Source organism: Carassius auratus, chromosome 3 (assembly GCF_003368295.1).
Source record: "Carassius auratus strain Wakin chromosome 3, ASM336829v1, whole genome shotgun sequence".
NCBI classification, from domain to species: domain Eukaryota; kingdom Metazoa; phylum Chordata; class Actinopteri; order Cypriniformes; family Cyprinidae; genus Carassius; species Carassius auratus.
Genome location: NC_039245.1, coordinates 14,028,297 through 14,050,403, shown reverse-complemented (window position 1 = coordinate 14,050,403; position 22,107 = coordinate 14,028,297). Strand labels below are relative to the sequence as shown.

Genomic DNA, 22,107 nt, shown 5'->3' with positions numbered 1-22,107 from the left:
CGGTTACTAGGGTTAGTTAGCCCAATTAGCAAAATGATGTCATTAATAACTTACCCTCATGTTGTTTCAAACCTGTAAGACATTAGAGGGTCATTTAGAATTTTTTGAAGCATCGAAAATACATTTTGGTCCAAAAATAGCAAAAACTACGACTTTATTCAGCATTGTCTTCTCTTCCGTGTCTGTTGTAAGACAGTTAAAAACAAAGCAGTTTGTGATATCTGGTTCGCGAACGAATCATTCTATGTAACCGGATCTTTTTGAAACAGTCCACCAAATCGAACTGAATCGTTTTAAACAGTTCGCGTCTCCATTGCGCATTAATCCACAGATGAATTAAGCTGTTAACTTGTTTAATGGGGGATTGAAATGCTATTTCATGCATACTGAGTTTTTTACACTGTTAAAGAGTTGGATTCCCATGCTAAACATGGACAAAGTTTCAAAAATTAAGTTGTACGTTTGAAGGAGTATTTTTTTTCCAAAAAAACCTCTTCCGGTTTGTCACAAGTTTCGGAAAGTTTTTTTCGAGTATGGCTCTGTGTGACGTTAGATGGAGAGGAAGGAATTTCCTTATATTGGTCCTGAGTCACTTCTGCCGGAAGAGCGCGCTCCCGTATAGCAGAGCACTGAGAGCACAACAGACTTCACTGATCAGAGCGAGAGCGTCGACAAATGTCACAAAAGGAGTGTGTTTTTGGTTGCCAGGGCAAGACAACCCTGCACAGATTACCAAAAGAGAAACAGCATTAAGGGACCAGTGGATGGAGTTTATTTTTACAGAGCATCAACGGAGTTGTGCAAGTGTTTGTGTTTGTTCCCTGCTTTTCGGATTGCACATCGTTTATTTCTTAATCAATCAATCAATCAATCACCTTTATTTATATAGTGATTTAAACAAAATGCATTGCATCAAAGCAACTGAACAACATTCATTTGGAAAACAGTGTCTCAATAATGCAAAATTATAGTTAAAGGCAGTTCATCATTGAATTCAGTGATGTCATCTCTGTTCAGTTGAAATAGTTTCTGTTTTTATTTGCAATCAAGTCAACGATATCGCTGTAGATGAAGTGACCCCAACTAAGCAAGCCAGAGGCGACAGCGGCAAGGACCCAAAACTCCATCGGTGACAGAATGGAGAAAAAAACCTTGGGAGAAACCAGGCTCAGTTGGGCGCCAGTTCTCCTCTGACCAGACGAAACCAGTAGTTCAATTCCAGACTGCAGCAAAGTCAGATTGTGCAGAAGAATCATCTGTTTCCTGTGGTCTTGTCCTGGTGCTCCTCTGAGACAAGGTCTTTACAGGGGATCTGTATCTGGGGCTTTAGTTGTCCTGGTCTCCCCTGTCTTTCAGGGCATTAGAGGTCCTTTCTAGATGCTGATCCACCATCTGGTCTGGATACGTACTGGATCCGGGTGACTGCAGTGACCCTCTGATCTGGACACAGACTGGATCTGGTGGCCACGGTGACCTCGGAACAAGAGAGAAACAGACAAATATTAGCGTAGATGCGATTCTTCTAATGATGTAGAAAGTACGGATAATGCAGTCCCAACGGAAAAGGGTCACGATTGTGTGTTGGAACCACATGCGGTGAGTAAAACTGCTTCAAATATCTGTGTGTTGTTAACTTAGCTATCAGCTGTAAGCACATCAAGTAAACAACATGCGATGTTGTCATCAAACTGCACTTTCCACATGTACAGCTTAAAAAAAAAAAAAAAAAAAAAAAGACGACATAAAGTGGAACTTAGTCATTTTCGAAAACCGCTAAGCAAATATATACAGTTTCAGTACATACCACATAGCATACCGCCTTTGCTGATGCTGCTCTTGTTAAATTTCAGCCTCTGGATCTGTGTCACAGCTTCCACATGCTCTCAACTCAAAAGCCTACTGGCGCTCGTGATTCTTTAGCTCCGCCCACACGTCACGCCTCTAGGCGCTCCTGTTTTTCCGGGAAAAATTGGTACAGACTATCTTTCTCTTATAAATATAATAAAAATAAAGACTTTTTGGAGTTATGAAGGATGCAGTACTACTCTATAGGTACTCAAGATTAACAGGATATTGAGTGAAAACGAGCATTTCACCCCCCCTTTAATGTGTCTGACAGTCCCTCTGAGTTAAAACAAACCAATATCCCGGAGTAATTCATTGACTCAAACAGTACACTGACTGAACTGATGTGAAGAGAGAACTGAAGATGAACACCGAGCCGAGCCAGATAATGACTCGTTCACGAGTTAAGAACCGTTTCTGTCAGACGCGTCCGATTTGTGAACCGAGGAGCTGATGATACTGCGCATGTGTGATTCAGCGTGAAACAAACCGACACACAGAGCGTCTGAACTGAACTGATTCTTTTGGTGATTGATTCTGAACTGATTCTGTGTTAATGTTATGAGCCCAGGTGCAGTCAACGCCAATGACGCCATTGCATCGAGCGCAAAAGAATCGATTAACTGTTTTCTTCAACTGGTTTATTGAATCGAACTGTCAGAAAGAACTAACGTTACTGGTCATCCGAAAACCGATGCAACCGGTTCTTGACTCGTGAACGAGTCATTATCTGGCTCGGCTCGGTGTTCATCTCTCTCTTCACAGCAGTTCAGTCAGCACGCGCAGTCTTCTTAATCGCTTGATTCGCTCAATGATGTGCCAGCTTCATCAAACCTGCCATCTACAGTTCTGGCAGTGGTTTGTAATGGAATGATTCGTAACATTATTATAATTGTAACGAGTAACGATGCAGCACATAAAAAAAAATATCGGAGTAAAAGTATTAAACTCAGCGAAAATATGGAAAAGTAAAAGTGGAAGTAGGAGAAAACAATAATACTCTAGTAAAGTACAGATAGCCTACCGCCTTTTAGTACTTAAGTACAGTAGTGAAGTAGTTTTACTTCGTTACTATACATCTCTGCATAATTTATTTATAGTTGTCTTTTCTATTGCATTTGAGTAGTATAACTTCTAAAGCCAGGAGAGGGCGCTAACATTTAAATCGGAGCGTTCAGAGCATGCAACGTGCAACGCCAAATCTGGCCCGCCAGAGATTTCTATCAGGCCCCCTAATACTGAATTCAGGAATAGCCTTGTAAGAGGAAAAAGTTTAGGGCTGGTCCGAATACCATTTTTTTGAGCTTGGATTCTTCGGTAGTAATTAACATATTTTTCTCTCTAATAAAGGCAGGAATATGTGTCTGTATGTCCGTTTGCATTTTTATTATTTCATCCAATCGACTTCACAAGGGAGTGCAGTGTTGCATTTGGTGCAATATAGATGGACACGCGAGACGAGACACATTCAGAATTAATTAACTTTTAGTAAACTAGTCAGAACAGCGCCAGCGGGAAGCGGCGCACCTCACGTGGGCAGGGCTTTATGCTCCAAGAACCAACACTGCACTAGTGATATAAAACACACACACACACAGGTCTATTAAATTAAGCAATACTTTTAAGGTAGTCTAATATTTTTGTTAAGGAGGTCTAACCAATCAGAGTCCATTTATTGGATGACGTTGGAAAAGGACGATGGGTGGCGAGCTAGAAACTTCCCGACCTCTCTTGTCAGCGAGCGGAGTGAAGAGAATGAACGCATGTTCCTGAGTTCCTGATATTAATCTTTGGAGTTTGCCTACTTTGTGTGCGTTTATGCAAAGATGTAAGTCTATATAGTTCTGATACTTAATATAGTTATCCCGCCCTGTTATGGCTTTATTTTAAAGAAATTAGCAAGATGTCTGTCTCCTCAGAGTTCTGAACTCACGCTGAAGTAGTTAAATATAACAGATTATGCATATAAAGTTATTTATTTACTTCATTCCTTATGTATCATTGTTTGGTGCATCATAATTCAGTTAATAAGTGTTTAGATGTTGATTTTATCATATTCTCCGTAATCCCGTTCGTATACGATGATTACTCATCACTTTATAACAGACACGGAGAATTTGCAAATTACTGTTATACATGCTGAATGCGCCATCTAGAGGGAAATTTAAGTATTGCAGTTAACTAGGAATTGTATTAGATGGGAATATCACGGTTGGAATATCATGTATATATGTTGTCGTTATATTATTGTAATATGTTATTTATTTGTTTATTTCAGACCACACACACACACACACACACACACACACACGTTTACTACAGTAAAGTCAGAATGTTCTGAATCCTGTGCCGTGTTTTTACTGACACCCTGGGGCGAGCACAATCTCCTGATCAGCAATAGTTCAAACTTCCCTACAATTTTTCTGATTAACAAATTGGCACAGTAAGGGTAGATTTAAATAAAGAAAAAGGAAATTTAAATAAAGAAAAAACGAAATTTAAATAAAGGAACAACGAAATTTAAAACGAAATGTAAATAAAGAAAAACGAAATTTAAATTAAAGAAAAAACTAAATTTAAAATAAAGAAAAAACTCAATTTAAATAAAAAAAACGAAATTTAAAATAAAGAAAGAACGAAATTTTAATTAGAAAAAAAAAAAAATTAAATTAAAGAAAAAAACGAAATTTAAATAAAGAAAAAACGAAATTTAAATAAAGAAAAAACGAAATTAAGTTAAATTAAAAACGAGATTAATTTAGATTAATAATAACGGGTAAAAATGCTAATACATTTTGTTTCTATTATTCTATTTTCCACAATGTCAACAAAACACAAGCTCAGACATGCACTTCGGTCCATACAAACTCCGCTGTTCTGCGCTCTAGCCAGAGAACACTCCCATTGCTGGAACACGCGTCGGTTCTATTTCTAGCATGCACGCGTTTTCCGCGTGGCTCGAGCGCGACTGAGACGCGTGTCTCAGGCCGGTGACACACTGGATGCGTGGCGCAAGCGTCTCAGCCGCGTGGCGTGTCGGTTTTTAATTCGGCTCCCATGTTAACAGGTTAGAGCATACAGACCGCCTGCGTGAGACGCGCGTCTCAGGCGCGGCTCGAGCCGCGCGGCAAACGCTTGCTTGCTAGAAATAGAACCGACGCCTATTTTTACCGCGACACGCGCGCCTGTTGGAAGCTTTTCCAGGCTAAATATAATAGGAAAATGTGTTTAAATGTCATTTTGTACACAAATACATATGAATTCCTGATATTTTGATATTTGAAAGTCGACAGGTTGACATAAATTCAGATATAAATGTAATAAAAAAATATTTTTTTTTTTCAAATATTGCACCTGTCAAACATAATCTATTTCGCCGTCAATACTTTTGACGGTGTCCTTTATCAGTAGGCGTAGGTGTGTAGAAAAAAGTATATATTGTTGTAATGAAGACATGAGCCTGGTCTGTCAACGGTCTCCCTCTACAGCAGCAGCGCGCCAGCGCCGCGTCACGCAAGCTTCTGGTGTGTAAAGACACAGAATCCGCCACGCTTCTGGGACGCTTCTGGGACGCTTCAGACACGCGGCGCTCACGCCACGCAGCCAGTGTGTCACCGGCCTCAGTGTGCAAACTCCAACCTGTTAAATACGGGAGCGGAAATAAAAACGGACACGCCACGCAGCTGAGATGCTCACAAGGGGGAATGAGAACTGTTTCGCTGGGGGATCCCAGGTGTGCAAAAAAAAAGTAATAATAATAATAAAAATTATATTCGAATTTTCAAATCGAATACCAACCCACCGAACGAATATTCGGGTCCGTTCCATATTTATTTATTTTTAAATCTAACGAGAAAAAAAGCAAATGAGGCACACAGGTACCTACAGCATTTCTAACAGTAGGCACTATGAATACGTACTTATCAGTCCATTATTCATTAAAACTACGGTTCTCTGAATCAACTTTTCGCTTAAGGCTCTTTGAGAGTGCCATTTTTTCATTTAAATATATTCAGAAGGCCTTTCTTCTAATGTTCTCCACAAACTACGACCTGCATGTGACAGTGATGGATAGCTTGACAGCCTCATAAATATGAAGCCTAAAATTTCGCTATCTTCCCCTGGTGGCTTGCTGCAGTACAGGTAATATGTAAAAAAATAACATAAATTTGGAATTAGAATTACTATATCAAATAATAACATATAAGGATACAATTCGAATTTTATTTTATATTACGAGTATCTGGCCTTTACAGTGTCTGCAGAGAAAAATTCTGGCCCTTTGACAAATATAGTTGATGACCCTTGGTTCAGAGCATGACGAGAAGAAAGCGTGCCAGCAGATACAGTCTTTGACCTCGGCCTGGATCTGTGTTGCAGGAGCTTTTGCTTATAGGAGAAAGCTAAACTCCAAGCGCTACAAAGGAATATTTAAGTCATTTAAATCAGTTCACATTTGCAATAAATATCAACAAACATTCCATGACAACACTTGGATTTTCTTGGATTCGGGCTGTGAGTCTGACCCTGTACGCGCATTCTCCAGGTGGTTGTAAATAATAAAAGGGGGTTACAGGGAAAACCCAACATTGTTTTTGCCATTACATGAGGAAATGTTATATATAATAGAAAATGCATAAGGTGTGAGTTGGAATGAGCCATCTTCTGGTTTGCCATTTCAGTTTATTTATGAACTGTCTTTTAATTTAGGTGATTGTTAACAGAATAAGGGGGAAAAAGCTTAAAAGGTACTGTATGTAAGTTTTTTTACTCTACTAAAGCATAAAAATACCATAATATGTTTGCAAATATTTAAAACACATGCTTAGTTACCAAACTTGCTTATCTGAAAAACAATGCTACAGTCAGTTACTCTTTGAAAGTGTGTGTTCCGGGCTGGTGTGAAACTCACCCTCTACCAGTTCACCTAATTGTATTTCATCAATTGTATTTGCCAGTTAACAGAAAACACACCGTATTTCATTTTATTCATTGTCAAGTGTGCTCGTTCCTGTTCATAATAATAATAATTCCTTACATTTATATAGCGCTTTTCTAGACACTCAAAGCGCTTACATATACAGTGGGTATCTCCTCATCCACCACCAGTGTGCAGCATCCACCTGGATGATGCGACGGCAGCCATAGTGCGCCAGAATCCTCACCACACACCAGCTTACTGATGGAGAGGAGACAATCAGCAGCCAATCAGCAGATTGGGGATTGTTAGGAGGCCATGATGGTAGGCACTCTTTCTCTTTTTCTCCTCTTGTCTGAATTCCTGAGCATCTTCAAGCATCCAATTACTGTAAGTATCCTCCATTCTTCTCTATCATTGTGTCAATCTTCTGCAGCAGATCATTCACCTGCTCTCTGTCACTCTGCTTTAAGTCTTTGAGCTTCATACTCTGATCTGATATTCTGGAATCTGACTATTTGATTCTCCTCTTGTTGTTTTCCCTCCTCTCTCTTTCTCCTCTTTTCTTCCTCTTGTCTGTATCTCTGAGCATCTTGAAACATCTGATTACTGTAGTATCCATCATTCTGCTCTATCATTGTGTCAATCTTCTTCAGCAGATCATTCACTTGCTCTCTGTTATTCTCATCTTCATTGTTGAAGACGTGATATCTGTCTCCACACTCTTGAACTAGATGTCTTAATTGACTGTTCTCCTTAATGAGATCCTCAATGGACTTTCCTTTCAGCTGATCTCCACAAGTGAAGAGAATGATGGAGTATTTTAACACCTCCTGACCAAACATCATCTCAATCATCTGAGGAATCTGCTGATCATGTTCAGTGAATCTGTCAGTTGCACGCAGAACAATGAGAAAAGCATGCGGTCCAGGACTGGACAAATAAACACTTCTTGCTATCTCTTTCGTTACCTGCTCACCTGTGTTCAACACATCTCGTGTGTCAAAGAATCCAGGAGTATCAACTACAGACACAGATCTTCCTGAAAAAGTGGCATGATTCACTGAACATTGACAGGTTACTGAATCAAACTCAACCTCAGATTTAAACACTTTCTGTCCCAGTATTGTGTTTCCAGATGCACTCTTTCCACGACCAATTTTACCCAGAAGAACAATCCTTAGGAATCGGAGATGGAAGACTGGAGTATCCTGGATGTTGACAGGAACTCTCTGTACTTTTCGCACTGTATGGAAAAAAAAAAACATTCACACAATTACTAATTTTATTTCAACATGCACTTATCATTCTATGCAAACTTACACTAGATAAATTATTATCACTTTTTATTCATGTCAGAAAATGTCCAGGATAAATCTTCTGAAATTATTGCAAGTAATGTGAGTAGAAAGATGAATGAATGAATGAACATCATTTGTCACTTATGTGATCAATGGCTAGAACATCAGACAAAAGCTGAATGACTGTAAGACGGAGCAACAATAAAAGTGACCTTTATGTTTATAAGCTGCATGTAGTAAGGGCTTTTTAAATACAGAATTTAACCAGAACACTATAACTGAAAACAAACCATAAATAAGAAATATACTTTAATATTTACATTGACAGAATCATATTGATTGTTTTCATCTTACTCATTCTGTAATCTGGACTTTGTTGTTCCATGTAAAGGTCAAATATCTGTTTTTCGATTTTTTCTTCTTCTCTTTTCTGCCTTTCATCTTGTTTCTGTTTCTCCCACTGCAATCGTTCCTGATTCATCTTCTCAAGCATTTTCCTCTCCTTTTCCTCTCTGTCTTTCATCAGCGCTGTATATCGTTCTTCTCTCTCTCTGAATTCTTCTTCCCTCATCTTTCTCTCTTTCTCATGATTTTGTCGTTCTTCCTCCATCATCATCTTCATTCTCTCTTTCTCTTCTTCATATTTCTTCATCCGTTCTTCTTGTTCTCTTTTCACTTTGCCCATCAGGATCTTCATCTTGTTTTCTTCTGCTTCATATTTAGATTGAAGTTCTTCTTTTCTCTTTCCATTCTCTCTCTCTCTTGTTTCAGTCTCAGATTAAATTCATACCAAACTCTCTGTTCTTCCTGTCTTCTTTTCTCATCCTCCTCTTCTCTTCTCATCTTTTCCTCTAGTTTCTGTTTCTCCCATTCCTCTCGTTCTCTCTTCATCTTCTCACGCATCTTTTCCTCACTCTCTTCTTTTTCTTTCATCAGTGTTTTATATCGTTCTTCTCTCTCTCTGAACTCTTCTTCCCTTCTCTTTCTCTCTTTGTCCTGATTTTCTCGTTCTCCCTTCATCATCATGGTCATTCTCTCTTTCTCTTCTTCATATTTCTTCATCCGTTCTTCTTGTTCTCTTTTCACTTTCTCCATCAGGATCTTCATCTTGTTTTCTTCTGTTTCACATTTAGATTGAAAATATTCTTTCTCTCTTTCCATTCTCTCTCTCTCTCGTGTCAATTTCTGATTAAATTCATGCCAAACTCTCTGTTCTTTCTCTCTTCTTTTCTCATCCTCTTCTTCTCTTCTCATCTTTTCCTCTAGTTTCTGTTTCTCCCATTCCTCTCGTTCTCTCTTCATCTTCTCACACATCTTTTCCTCACTCTCTTCTTTTTCTTTCATTAGTGTTTTGTATCGTTTTTCTCTCTCAGTAAACTCTTCTTCTCTTTTTCTCCTCTCAATTTCTATTCTGTTCATCAGTTCTTCTGTTTCTTTGTTATATTTGATCTGAAGTTTCTCTTTTTCTGCTTTTATCTTCTTGTTTTCTTGCTTCAGTTGCTCAGTTTCATGTTTCAATGTCTCTTGTTCTTTCTTCATCACTTCCTCTCTTTCTCTGACTCTGTCCATCATGATCTTGATCTGTTGTTCTTGTCTTTCTCTCTCCATGTCTCTGAACATCTTACATGAGTAGAAACTCGCTCCGTTCTCTCTCAGCATGTCGTCTATCTTCTGCAGTAGATCAGTCACCTGTGTTCGGTCTTCAGTCTGATTATTATTGAACACATGAAATCTGTTTCCACACGCTTCGATCAGCTTCATCAGAGGAGATCCAGGTTTCCCCAAACACTGATCAATGGTCTTGTTCTTCAGATCGTCTCCTCTGGTGAAGAGCACCATGGTGTACATTAAAGATTTCTCCCCAAACGTCTCCTGGATGATCTCCACTGATGCTTCCTCATGTTTAGTGAATCGTCCCAGTGGAAGCAGTAAGAGAAACACATGTGGTCCAGGCAGGATCATGGAGATACAGTGTCTGATTTCTCTCTGGATCTCTTCATTACTGAGTTCAGTATCAAACAGTCCTGGATTGTCGATCACAGTAACACGTCGACCGTTGATTTCACATGATTCTCTCTGACTCTCTTTAGTCACTGACTCAAATGATGTTTCTGCTTTAAAAGCATTTCTTCCTAAGATTGTGTTTCCAGTTGCACTTTTCCCAACTCCAGTTTTTCCCAGAAGCACAATCCTCAGTTCATCATCTGTGTTTTCTCTTGAAACTGAAAATTAAAAACAAAACAAATCATACAGAAATGTAAGAAAATATATTAATTTACTCTCATGACAAGATCTACAGGGGGTTCATTGATCTCCAAATCAGCGTAGCACCATTTTGGCAAATCTGAGCAGTACGCAGGCATTGTACGATCTTCTGTATCAGCCGCGCTGAGCTGATGCACTGTTTTCTTTCAAACCAAAGTGTAAATACAATACAAAAAACATATCCTTGTGGCGTGGCTGATACAGAAGAGCATACACTGCCTGCTCAGCTTTTCCAAAATGCCTCTACGCTGACTTGGAGAGACACAGAGGAGAGGAATTGTAAAATGAAGTCATTACTTTTGGTTTCTTTGTGTACAAAAAGTATTCTAGTCGCTTCATAATCCTACAGTTGAACCACGGATGGCAGATGGACTATTCTGATGATGTCTTTCATACTTTCCTGGACCTTGACACTGTTATTTATTTGGCAGTCAATGGGATAGTCTCAAGCCTCCCTGTTTTCATCCAAAATATCTTAAATTGTGCTCTGAAGACGAACAAAGCTTTCATGGGTTTGGAACGACATGGTGATTAATGACAATATTTTGATTATGGGGTGGAGTAACCCTTTAAGAATGTTGAATGTCACAGTTTTGCTGTTTATAAATACAAATACATAAAATACAAATGATAAAAAATATATATACCTTGTGACAGTAAATGTGTCTCTAGTGAATGAATTTTCTTCTTCATCTCTTCATATTTCATCAGTTTTTTCATCTGAGCCTCCAGAAATGTCTCTGTGGAGTAAAACTCTCCTCTGTTTTCTTCCAGCATCTGCTCGATCTTCTCCATCAATGTGGACACTTGTGTTTTTGAACCGAAGAACTGATGTCGTCCTCCGAATCGCTCGATGACAGACTGTGTCTCTTCACTGCGTTCTGTCTGATGCTCTGAGTCCTGCATTATGAGGATCATGAGGTGTTTGTTGATCCTTGAGCTGAAGATCTTCTGGATCTTCTCTGTTTCTGCTTTGTCTTCATTATTGAGTGGAGCACCAGAAACAATGATGAGGAAAGCATGAACTCCAGGATCACAGAGAGACACACAGCTGAGAGTCTGACGCATCACTTCCTCTTCTGAGAGACGAGTCAGAGCCGGAAGCTCTATCACTCTGATCTGACGATCATGAAGCTCCCCGTCTGTCTGCTGCAGGATCAGCTCTGATACAGAGGATTTTAACATCCCGTCGCTCCCACACACGACCAGATTCAGCTTCACAGCCTCTGAAACTAACAGAAGAAGAAGATTTAAACATGTTCAGTTATCACTAGAAACATTTCATTGATTGGTTTTTCCGTATATAAACTGACATTCTCCACTGATAAGCTACAACTAAATATTGCAGAAACTTAATTGTCTGTAAAGTTGCTTTGCAACAATCTGTATCGTAAAAAGCACTATACAGATAAACTTAAAATTGAATTGAAACATCAAATATCCTCACACTCACTCTCCACTGTGAAACACTGTGCAGCTCCATCACACTCCAGGTGTCGTCCATCATTCATTTTCACAATGTCCTCAAACATCAGCAGAAGATCCTCAGGAGAGCTGCTTCTCTGAAGACTGAAGTGTCTGTTTGCACACTTCTGAATGATGTTCTGTAGGACGTCACTGGTTTCTGTGGTCTCTTGTGTGCTGAGCAACATGCTGTGTTGATAAACCTGCTCAGAGAAAGATCCCAGCACCTTCTCCACACACTCTTGATCTTCTGTTGAACACTGCTCATGTTTGAGGAGCAGAACGATCACATGAGGTCCTGGATCAGACAGAAACACACACTCTCTCACTGTGTGTGTGATCTGATGATCTGAGATGTTCGTCTGGAGCAGCTGAGGACTGTTGATGATCATCAGGTGTCTGTCCTTCAGTCTTCCTCCGACTCTCTCTACAACATCTGGTGCAGCTTCACTGTCAAACGCTGCTCGTCTTAAGATGAAGTTTCCTACGAGACTGTTTTCTGACACGCTCTTCCCCAGAAGAACAATCCTCAGAGGAGTCACATCACTCACTGAAACACACAAAACATGTTACAACATTAAGAACTGTAGTAGCATTCTACTATCACAGATAGTACACTCCAGGAGGACACCATTTAGATTGAGAAAAACTGCCCACATTTGTTGTATATTGATCATTATAGACATTAATATTCTTCTCTAGACTTACGGTTGGGTGGTATTTCTTTGCTATGTCTTCTCCTCTGAGCAGTACCATGAACAACAGCTGTAGAAATGAAAAACACAAATTTAATTCTGTCCTCTGTCCCCCTCCACCACTTCTATAACAGCTGATGATTGCGCCACATTCTTCACAGACAAAACCAGAATGATCAGTAGTCATTTCTTAGCCCCACACACACAGGACTTCAAACCAACCACATCCACTGCTAGAACTCCCATCTTCTCCTTCTTTTCTGTTCATCAACTGGTCACTGGGGTTCCTCAGGGTTCAGTTCTTGGACCGCTCCTCTTCTCCATATACACTACATCACTGGGTCCCATCATACAGGCACATGGCTACCATTGCTAAGCTGATGACACACAGCTGCACATATCTCAGACTGCTTGGGACATCCCGGCATGGATGAAAGAATACCACCTACAGCTCAATCTGGCAAAGACTGAGCTTCTTGTCTTCCCTGCCACTCCAAGTCTACAGTATAATTACTCCATCCAGCTAGGTTCTTCTACAATTACCCAGTCAACTTCAGTCAGAAATCCTGATGTTACCTTTAATGACCGGCTGACCTTCAAAGACCACACTGCAATGACTGCTTGATCTTGCAGGTTTGCATTGCACAGCATCAGAAAGTTCAGGCCCTTGTCATTTCAAGGCTGGACTGCTGCAATGCTCTTCTGGCTGGACTTCCATCAAGCACAATCAAACCTCTACAGATGATTCAGAATGCAGCGGCATGACCTTTCTTCAACGAGCCCAAAAGAGCCCATGTTACACCTCTCTTTATCTCCTTGCACTGGCTACTGGTTGTGGCTCGCATCAAGTTCAAGGTATTGATGCTTGCATATAGAACCATCACAGGCTCAGCACCCGCATACTAGGGCTGTGCTATTAATCTAAATCGTAATAAAATCACAATTTGAACGTGCACAATTTCTAAATCGCTTAATAGCATGATTTTCTGGGGCCTGACCTCCCGCAGTATGCTATGTGAACCAGTCAGAATGAAGTGCACCTAAATGGAGCGCGAGAACAGAACAGACTGGGCATATGCCTAACTCCAGGTTCACACATTCACACATGAATATCTAGCGCATGAGCATATAGAGAGCTGTGAGTGCACAGGACACAGTTTGAATGAAGGGAGACACATTTTAAGTGTGCACACTCTCTCCGGGTGAGAGCATCGTGTATATGAACACACGTGTCTGGTTTTGTGACCAAGCAAAGGAAATCTGCGTGCGAGCGGAGAGATTGGCGCTCATACATTATTTTTATGTGCTTTCGTGTTACAATAACGCGCTCTCGCTGCTGCTTCTGCACCACATACACATACTATATGCACTGCAAACGGAGTATGTGTGAACCTTGGGCAATAAATCTATTTCAACACCTGAGGCGCTGCTACAGTGAGCTCTATGACCAATGCCATGTCTAGACATTTTGTTTGACATCTTTACTTAGTGATTATTTTGACTAATGTCTTTTCTAGAGACATGTTACAACTTCTTAATAAAGCTCTAATTGGTGAATCTAAAACACTCATGACCTGAAACATCAACAGAAACATGACTGAGAAGGAATGCTTAAAGGGGATTGAAATGCTATTTCATGCATACTGAGTTTTTTACACTGTTAAAGAGTTGGATTCCCATGCTAAACATGGACAAAGTTTCAAAAATTAAGTTGTACGTTTGAAGGAGTATTTCTGTTCCAAAAATACTTCTTCTGGTTTGTCACAAGTTTCGGAAAGTTTTTTTTCGAGTATGGCTCTGTGTGACGTTAGATGGAGCGGAATTTCCTTATATGGGTCCTGAGGCACTTCTGCCGGAAGAGCGCGCTCCCATATAGCAGAGCACTGAGAGCACAACAGACTTCACTGATCAGAGCGAGAGCGTCGCAAAATGTCACAAAAGAAGTGTGTTTTTGGTTGCCAGGGCAAGACAACCCTGCACAGATTACCAAAAGAGAAACAGCATTAAGGGACCAGTGGATGGAGTTTATTTTTACAGAGCATCAACGGAGTTGTGCAAGTGTTTGTGTTTGTTCCCTGCATTTCTAAAATGCTTGTTTTACAAACAAGGCCCAGTTTGACGACGGATTTGCTTATCGTTTATTTCTTAAGGATGATGCAATCCCAAGGAAAAAGGGTCACGATTGTGTGTTGGAACCGCAGGCGGTAAGTAAAACTGCTTCAAATATCTCTGCCTCCTTGTTAGTGCGTCCCCTCCCATGCCGGAGACCCGGGTTCAAGCCCCGCTCGGAGCGAGTCATTGCTGCTGCTGCTCTCGTTCAGTTTCTGGATCATAAATAAACGGCTGAATCTGACTGTTAGCCATGGTTTGTTTTGGATGATGGTTTTGTCCTCACGGTAATGTCACAGCTTCCACACACTCTCAACTCAAAAGCCTACTGGCGCTCGTGATTCTTTAGCTCCGCCCACACGTCACGCCTCCAGCCGGTCGTGTTTTTCCGGGAAAAATCGGTACAGACTATCTTTCTCTTATGAATATAATAAAACTAAAGACTTTTTGGAGTTATGAAGGATGCAGTACTACTCTATAGGTACTCAAGATTAACAGGATATTGAGTGAAAATGAGCAATTCACACCCCCCCCCTTTAAATATCCCCAAATACCAAAAATAAACAAATAAATAAATAACTTTTATTGTAAAAACTCAAAGTAAAAATTCTCCACATTTCATTGTACTTAATAGTAATTGAGTAAAACTTAATGAAAAACTAGATAAATCCGCTGTTCATCTTACAAAAGGACAGATTAGAGCTCTTCTAACTGAATTTCAGCTCTTCTTTACATGATCTACTTTTATTAATTAAGCAGATCAACTCAAGATGTTTTGTAAACATGTAAATCTCCACATTTTGCAAATGTATTTTCTTTAAAAGAGATGACTGACTCTGATATTGATTCAGCTATTAATATGATTGCTAGATGAGTCTCACCTCGTCTTTCTCTGCTGGACATGTTTATGTTCTGTTCTTTCTTTACTCATCAGCTGATCATCATCTTCTCTGAGTCCTGATGTTTCTCTTCATCATCCTGTCAGATATTACACTGGTTTAACCTTATTAACACACTAAACATACGATTTAATGACAAAACAAGAGCTGTCTGAGAGATTTGTTTAGAAATGTGCAGAATTTTAAATTAAAATGTATTCAAAATGCAACAAAGGCATTAAACTTAATAAGAACTGATTAATTACAACTGTACATTTTCCCCTAAGAAACAACTTTAGATTGTGTTATTGTTGTTCTCTGATATATATGAAAGTGAAACCAACCATTTCTGCGACTCATACAGTTACAATTACACTTTTAATACGGTCATAAAATCATCATTTTGCGTCGTATATTATATTTACTTATTAAACTATATAGAACGGAGAGTGTCTTTAAAGTAAAAGTGATACCAGCATGTCGAAGTTTGTCATTCCCTTCATGAAAGCAGGAAGAAACCTGTGTGGGCGGAGTTTGTCACGAATCACTCGTTTATCATTAATAATAATTATCTGTTTAGCCTCATCCTTCAGTCACTCGGTTCTTCAACTCCCTTTCACTTTAACTGCATTGGAGAAAAGTTGAAGGCAGTTGATAATTTTCTTATTAAAGATTTCAAATAAACGCACGATTTTATTTGCGTACTGACACGTTTGTATTTCACAGTCTCTCAGTACATTTAAACCATAGACATATAAATACCTAGACGCCTCATTGGCCGCTTTGAGCCGTCGCCGCGATACGTCAACGCGTCCGCCATGTTAGTGAGGGCAAGACTGCCTTAAAACAAATTAAAGTAAACGGGGGAGCTGCGTTTTTACTGAATAGAAACACCCTAACGTTCTCACTTACCAACCAATTTCAGAGGTTAAAAAACAGTTTAAAAAAACTTTGCCTCCAGTTGTTTAGTAAGGTTTGAAAAATTTATTAATTGAAAGCTCACATTTGTCTCGGTTTACAAATCTGTTAATTTAGTATAACTGTGACATATTCATGTAATGTCATTTGAATGTACGTTGTTTTATTGCTTTCTCTGTGTTCAATCGCAACATTTTTCTTTCTTTTTTTTCTCTCTTTCTTGTGTCTCAGGTCAGAACACAGCCCATTCCCTTTGAAGTACTGGGATAAAACCTAAATAATACATATTTAAAAACTAATAATTTACTATCGTTGAGAAAATTTAATAAAACAAGTAAATACAAATCAAAAAGTGACACACTTGTAGTCTGATTTTCATTTTGATAGCACTATAGCCTACAGATGAACTCCACAACAAATAATAACATGTTACTGATGAGGCTACGGATCCAGTGAAAAAGAAAATATGCACTGATACAGTGCACAGTAGAAATATAGTAAAAGTGATATGTTATATTAAAAAGTATATGTAGTACAACTTAAAGTAAAGGGAATAATATGAAAAGCGAGTACAACGTTACAATAACATATGAGATATAATAGATTTATTAAATTCTATGTATAATATGAATAATACCATAATAAATAACTGAACAACAATAGGTTAATAATAGCAAGAAGAATATGTAATATAAAGGCTGGAATAATACAGAATAGATAAAAATGAAGAATAAATTAATAGTAAAATAAAGAGTAAAATAAAAGAAATTGAAATGTAATTTTAAAATAATAATTATTAATCAAATTAAGACACAACTAATGACACAACACAAAAATATTGTGGACATGAGTTCCAAATTGTGTTTAATTAATGAGCTCCTGTTCGGAGTCTGTTCGCGACTCGGTTGATTCAGATCGGCACTTCGGAGCCTGTTCGCGACTCTGTTGATTCAGATCGGCACTTCGGAGCCTGTTCGCGACTCGGTTGATTCAGATCGGCACTTCGGAGTCTGTTCGCGACTCGGTTGATTCAGATCGACACTTCGGAGCCTGTTCGCGACTCTGTTGATTCAGATCGGGACTTCGGAGCCTGTTCGCGACTCGGTTGATTCAGATCGGCACTTCGGAGTCTGTTCGCGACTCGGTTGATTCAGATCGACACTTCGGAGCCTGTTCGCGACTCTGTTGATTCAGATCGGCACTTCGGAGCCTGTTCGCGACTCTGTTGGTTCAGATCGGCACTTCGGAGTCTGTTCGCGACTCGGTTGATTCAGATCGGCACTTCGGAGCCTGTTCGCGACTCTGTTGATTCAGATCGGGACTTCGGAGCCTGTTCGCGACTCTGTTGATTCAGATCGGGACTTCGGAGTCTGTTCGCGACTCTGTTGATTCAGATCGGGACTTCGGAGCCTGTTCGCGACTCTGTTGATTCAGATCGGGACTTCGGAGCCTGTTCGCGACTCGGTTGATTCAGATCGGGACTTCGGAGCCTGTTCGCGACTCGGTTGATTCAGATCGGGACTTCGGAGCCTGTTCACGACTCTGTTGATTCAGTTCAGCACTTCGGAGTCTTTTTTTATTATCGTGTGACGGTTTGTAGGTGTCCAATCTGTCGATGAGTCAGGTATGTTTTCTTCTGTCCTGATGTGAGAGTTATGAGAGTTGCCCACTCCAATATGGCGGCGACGTTGACGTGCGGTCGAGCGGCCAGTGAGGCGTATATGTCTATGATTTAAACAATTGTAACTCACTGTATATTCAATGATATTTTCAACAAAACTAATGCAAACGTTGTCTTCCAAGAGTGTAACTTACATTTCAATCATACAATCTCCAGCGAACCACTCATTATTTAATTATTAATATGCATATAAACGCCATAATAATAATAATAATAATAATATATATATATATATATATATATATATATATATATATATATATATATATATATATATATATATATATATATATATATATACACACACACACGTCGGTTTTTGTTTACGTACGAGGTCAGTGTTGTTGCGCTTGTGTTTCTGTACGGACTTTGGAAACTGCAGCACCGCCGGAAGTTCTTTCCATGCTTTGATTCGCGAAGAGACAACAATTCTAATTATTTAGGAATTTAACAATTTAATCGTTTTATACGACACGCGAGACATCAATAATGTCTGATAACGAAGACAAGTGAGTTCCCAGCGCGTCTGTTAGAGTGTTTCTGAGATGTTTGTGAGTGTAAACACGACGAGACTCTTAAGAACGTAGTGTTTGTGAATCCTGTCTGGATTTAAAGCGCGAGGTCGAGCGAGTATTTCGTTTGTTTGTCTGCTTGTTTGTTCATCTCTGGTTCTGTGTTTTGTCTGTGCTCAGTTTCGACGACGGAGATTTCGATGATGTTGAAGATGAGGAGGCTCTGGATGATCTGGAGAACGTGGAAGATGTGAGAACAGAGTTTATATCGTCGTGTCTGATGAATGTATATCTGATAACGTATATAGAATTAGCTGATTGAGTGGACTCTTTCAGGGTTCAGTTCTTGGGTTTGTAGCGCTTTAAAATGAAGCGTTTCTGTGGGACTAGGTTTAAGATGCCTCCAGTATTTGAGGGATCGTTTATGCATATTGATAATCTCTCTCTCTGTGTGTGTGTGCAGGAGGATCAGGAGCACGTTCAGATCCTGCCGGCGGGTGAAGGACAGCAGGCCAATCAGAAGAGGATCACCACTCCGTACATGACCAAATACGAGCGCGCACGAGTGCTGGGGACACGAGCGCTGCAGATCGCGTGAGTGACCTCTGACCCTCACACCCAAGTGAACTCTAGTGAATGTGTGGCATAGCCTTTCAGAGTAAACCTCATTTGGTGTGTGTGTGAATGAGGAGAAACCTTCATCGTTGACCAGTGTCTGTGCTATTTATCTTCTGAAATCACGAGCGCTGTGTGTTTGTTCTGTCTCCTGTTTGTTTGTGTCTTCACCTTACGATGCTGAGAGTCAAATATATATCACACACAGCAGTATCAGATTACTGTTATTAATATACTATTACTGTATTCATATTTTGAGTTTGTTTTCAGATTTTTTGTGCTTTTGTCACTTTTGTTAAACATTTCCCTTTATTTAGTATCAGTCATGTTAGTACTTAAACTTATTTTAATTTCTCATGCAAAGTTGCTGCAAAGAAAGCATTTATAATTTCCATTGTCTGCTTTTCATACAATATTTACATTTTCAGTCTTATTTAAATTAACAAAAAGGTTTAATAAACAGTTTTTTTAACCTTAAAAACATCAGTATAAATAAAAGCCAGTAAATATTATTTGTATAGCACTTTTCTTTTTTTTTTTTTAAGAAACATTGCTTTGAATCAGCTTTATATTTGTTTTATTTAAATGCTCATAACCCTGCATGAATCATCAGTGACATCACTTCCTGTTTGACAGGATGTGTGCACCAGTGATGGTGGAGCTGGAAGGAGAGACGGATCCACTGCAGATCGCCATGAAAGAACTCAAGTACGACAAAAAAAAAAACATTTTATTATATTACAGCATCACTGACAGAGTCAGAATTAGTATGTTTGTGTGTGGTGTGTGTTAATCAGGAGCAGGAAGATCCCCATCATCATCCGTCGGTATCTGCCAGATGGGAGTTATGAGGACTGGGGCTGTGACGAGCTCATCATCACTGACTGAGACACACACACCATCACTGACTGAGAGATACACACCATCACTGACTGAGAGACACACACACACACACACTCAGCAGTGTTTAAAGCTCAGATCTCAAGTCTTCTGTTCTGGAGCTTCATGTTTCTTCCAGCAGTTCCTCTGTTTGTCCACAGGAGGGCAGCACAAACACATGATAAACTCTCAGCAAAGAGGACCAGTGCATTCTCAATCTCATTATTTATTGTTCATTCGTTTCCGTTTTATTCATGCAATATTAAACTTTTTTTGTAGGAAATTATACACTGCAATTATTTTTCAAATTCTTGTGAAACAATGTTACATTATCAGTAGATTCACACTGAATGTGTTTAATAGTTTGATTTTAAGCTGTTGATTACCACAAAATAAATTTAGGAAACAATAACTAATTTATAAATCTTTTTTTTTATTATTATTGTTATCTTTATGTAAAGTAAGCATAGACATGAGAAGAGTTTCGCGGGGTTTGATTCGAATGTATCAGCGATAACGAACCGTTTCCACTTGACTGACGCACTAACAGCGGGATCTTGATGTAAATATTCATCGTTTGCGCTGGTTAAAGTGTCTGAATCTGTATTTTGAGGTTAAACTACTTCTCAAGATATATGAACGTCTGCTGATGTCATTCCTGTGGATGGAGTTTAAGGTCCGTAATCGTATTGGCTATAAGTACCGTTACGAACGAGCGTTCTTTAGATTATGAATGTGTGTATATGGATCTATTCTGGAGTAATAGTATTGTCCCAGTTATCATTGTCATGTAACCTACGGTGAGTATTGTGTTGCTTCACACTCGTAAATCATCTCGGTTAAAAAGTAGTGATGTGTCGTTCTTGAACGATTCGTTCATTTTGAACGAATCTTTAATGTGACTCGGGAAGAACGAGTCGTCTCGGGGAGTGATTCGTTCAGTCGCGCATGCGCATTATTCTATGGGTTCTGTTCTAGTAGTAGTAATTCACCTGTCAGTCAATGCAGTCTTGAGCCGGAAAGAGAATTGATTAGTTCATAGTTCGAGTCTATCGGGTTTTTGACTCGTTCCTCAATCACGTGACAGCCCAATGCATTAAACCCAATGCAGCATGAGCCGGAAAGAGAATTGATTAGTTCATAGTTCGAGTCTATCGGGTTTTTAGGTGTGTTCGACATCGGCTGCGGCTGGATGCAACCGATCGGCGAGAGTAGCCGCGTGCAGGTGGGGAGGAGCTGCAAACGGAGATATGAAGCCGGACACGTTGTGGCTCCCGTAGTTTGCTGCAATTACGTCAGTCATGGCAGATCACGTGGCGTTTGCTTACTTGATCGCGTTTAAGATGGGTGTATAAGTGGTGTTTTGGAAGGGTGTCTTCCAAAACAAGATAACATATTGAATATATACTTTAGCAGTATGACATGGGTGTTTCTGCTAATACAAAATGATAAAAGTAACCGAAAAAAAAAAAAAAAAACCCTGGTGGGTATGTGTTTTTTAAGAAGGTTTCAGCAACAAGATTTACAGTACACTCCAGCTGAGCTCTTTTTAACATTTTAAACATAACACCACTGATTTTCATATACAGAAAAGCACAATTCTGTTGGATTTATATTGTGATTTAGACCAACTATTTGAAAGTGAACAGAATGTTGTCAAGTTGTTAAGTTGAAGTTACAGCAAGTTGTTAGCAGTTTGCTAACCACATGCAGGTGAAGTATAAACACAGCAAAATAAACTAAAGAATATGAAGAAACCAAACAAATGGAGGAACATAATGTATTATGTATCATTTGTATAGGAGCATACATTTATGACCACATTAGATTGTATGCTTTTAAGATTAACATTTTAGTTCTTAAAAATGCTCATTTGAATAGGTTATGCTGCTGAATACTGTAAAAGGTCTGTATAAAAAAGAAAGTCATGCAAAATAAACATAAACAAACTTTATATTAACAATAAAGTAAATACAGTAAAACAATATTTAATAAATATGATTTATAAGATGAAGACGACATAAAAA

At 39.2% G+C, this 22,107-nt stretch overlaps 2 protein-coding genes and 1 long non-coding RNA gene across 4 annotated transcripts; 2 read left to right on the top strand and 1 right to left on the bottom strand.

Moving 5' to 3' along the window:
* The first annotated feature begins 4,123 nt into the window (after positions 1–4,123).
* LOC113055941 (uncharacterized) lies at positions 4,124–20,492 on the top strand. The gene is made up of 2 exons (XR_003277623.1): positions 4,124–4,156; positions 20,141–20,492. It is a non-coding gene; the product is annotated as an uncharacterized LOC113055941 (long non-coding RNA).
* On the bottom strand, positions 8,635–16,431 carry LOC113054832 (GTPase IMAP family member 8-like). 2 transcript variants are annotated; one of them, XM_026220632.1, is made up of 6 exons: positions 15,820–16,431; positions 15,479–15,575; positions 12,502–12,558; positions 11,783–12,343; positions 10,977–11,561; positions 8,635–10,286 (listed from the first exon to the last, which is right to left on the bottom strand). In XM_026220632.1, the coding sequence occupies exons 2-6, from the start codon at positions 15,498–15,500 to the stop codon at positions 8,758–8,760; spliced, it is 2,754 nt and encodes a 917-aa protein (XP_026076417.1). In that variant the 5' UTR covers positions 15,501–15,575; positions 15,820–16,431; the 3' UTR covers positions 8,635–8,757. The 2 variants fall into 2 exon arrangements, with proteins under 2 accessions (XP_026076417.1, XP_026076414.1); XM_026220629.1 differs by having other exon boundaries at positions 8,636–10,286; positions 15,949–16,431.
* Positions 18,434–20,366, top strand: LOC113055684 (DNA-directed RNA polymerases I, II, and III subunit RPABC2). The gene is made up of 5 exons (XM_026222081.1): positions 18,434–18,583; positions 18,767–18,836; positions 19,050–19,180; positions 19,838–19,909; positions 19,999–20,366. The coding sequence occupies exons 1-5, from the start codon at positions 18,564–18,566 to the stop codon at positions 20,087–20,089; spliced, it is 384 nt and encodes a 127-aa protein (XP_026077866.1). The 5' UTR covers positions 18,434–18,563; the 3' UTR covers positions 20,090–20,366.
* Positions 20,493–22,107: the final 1,615 nt, after the last annotated feature.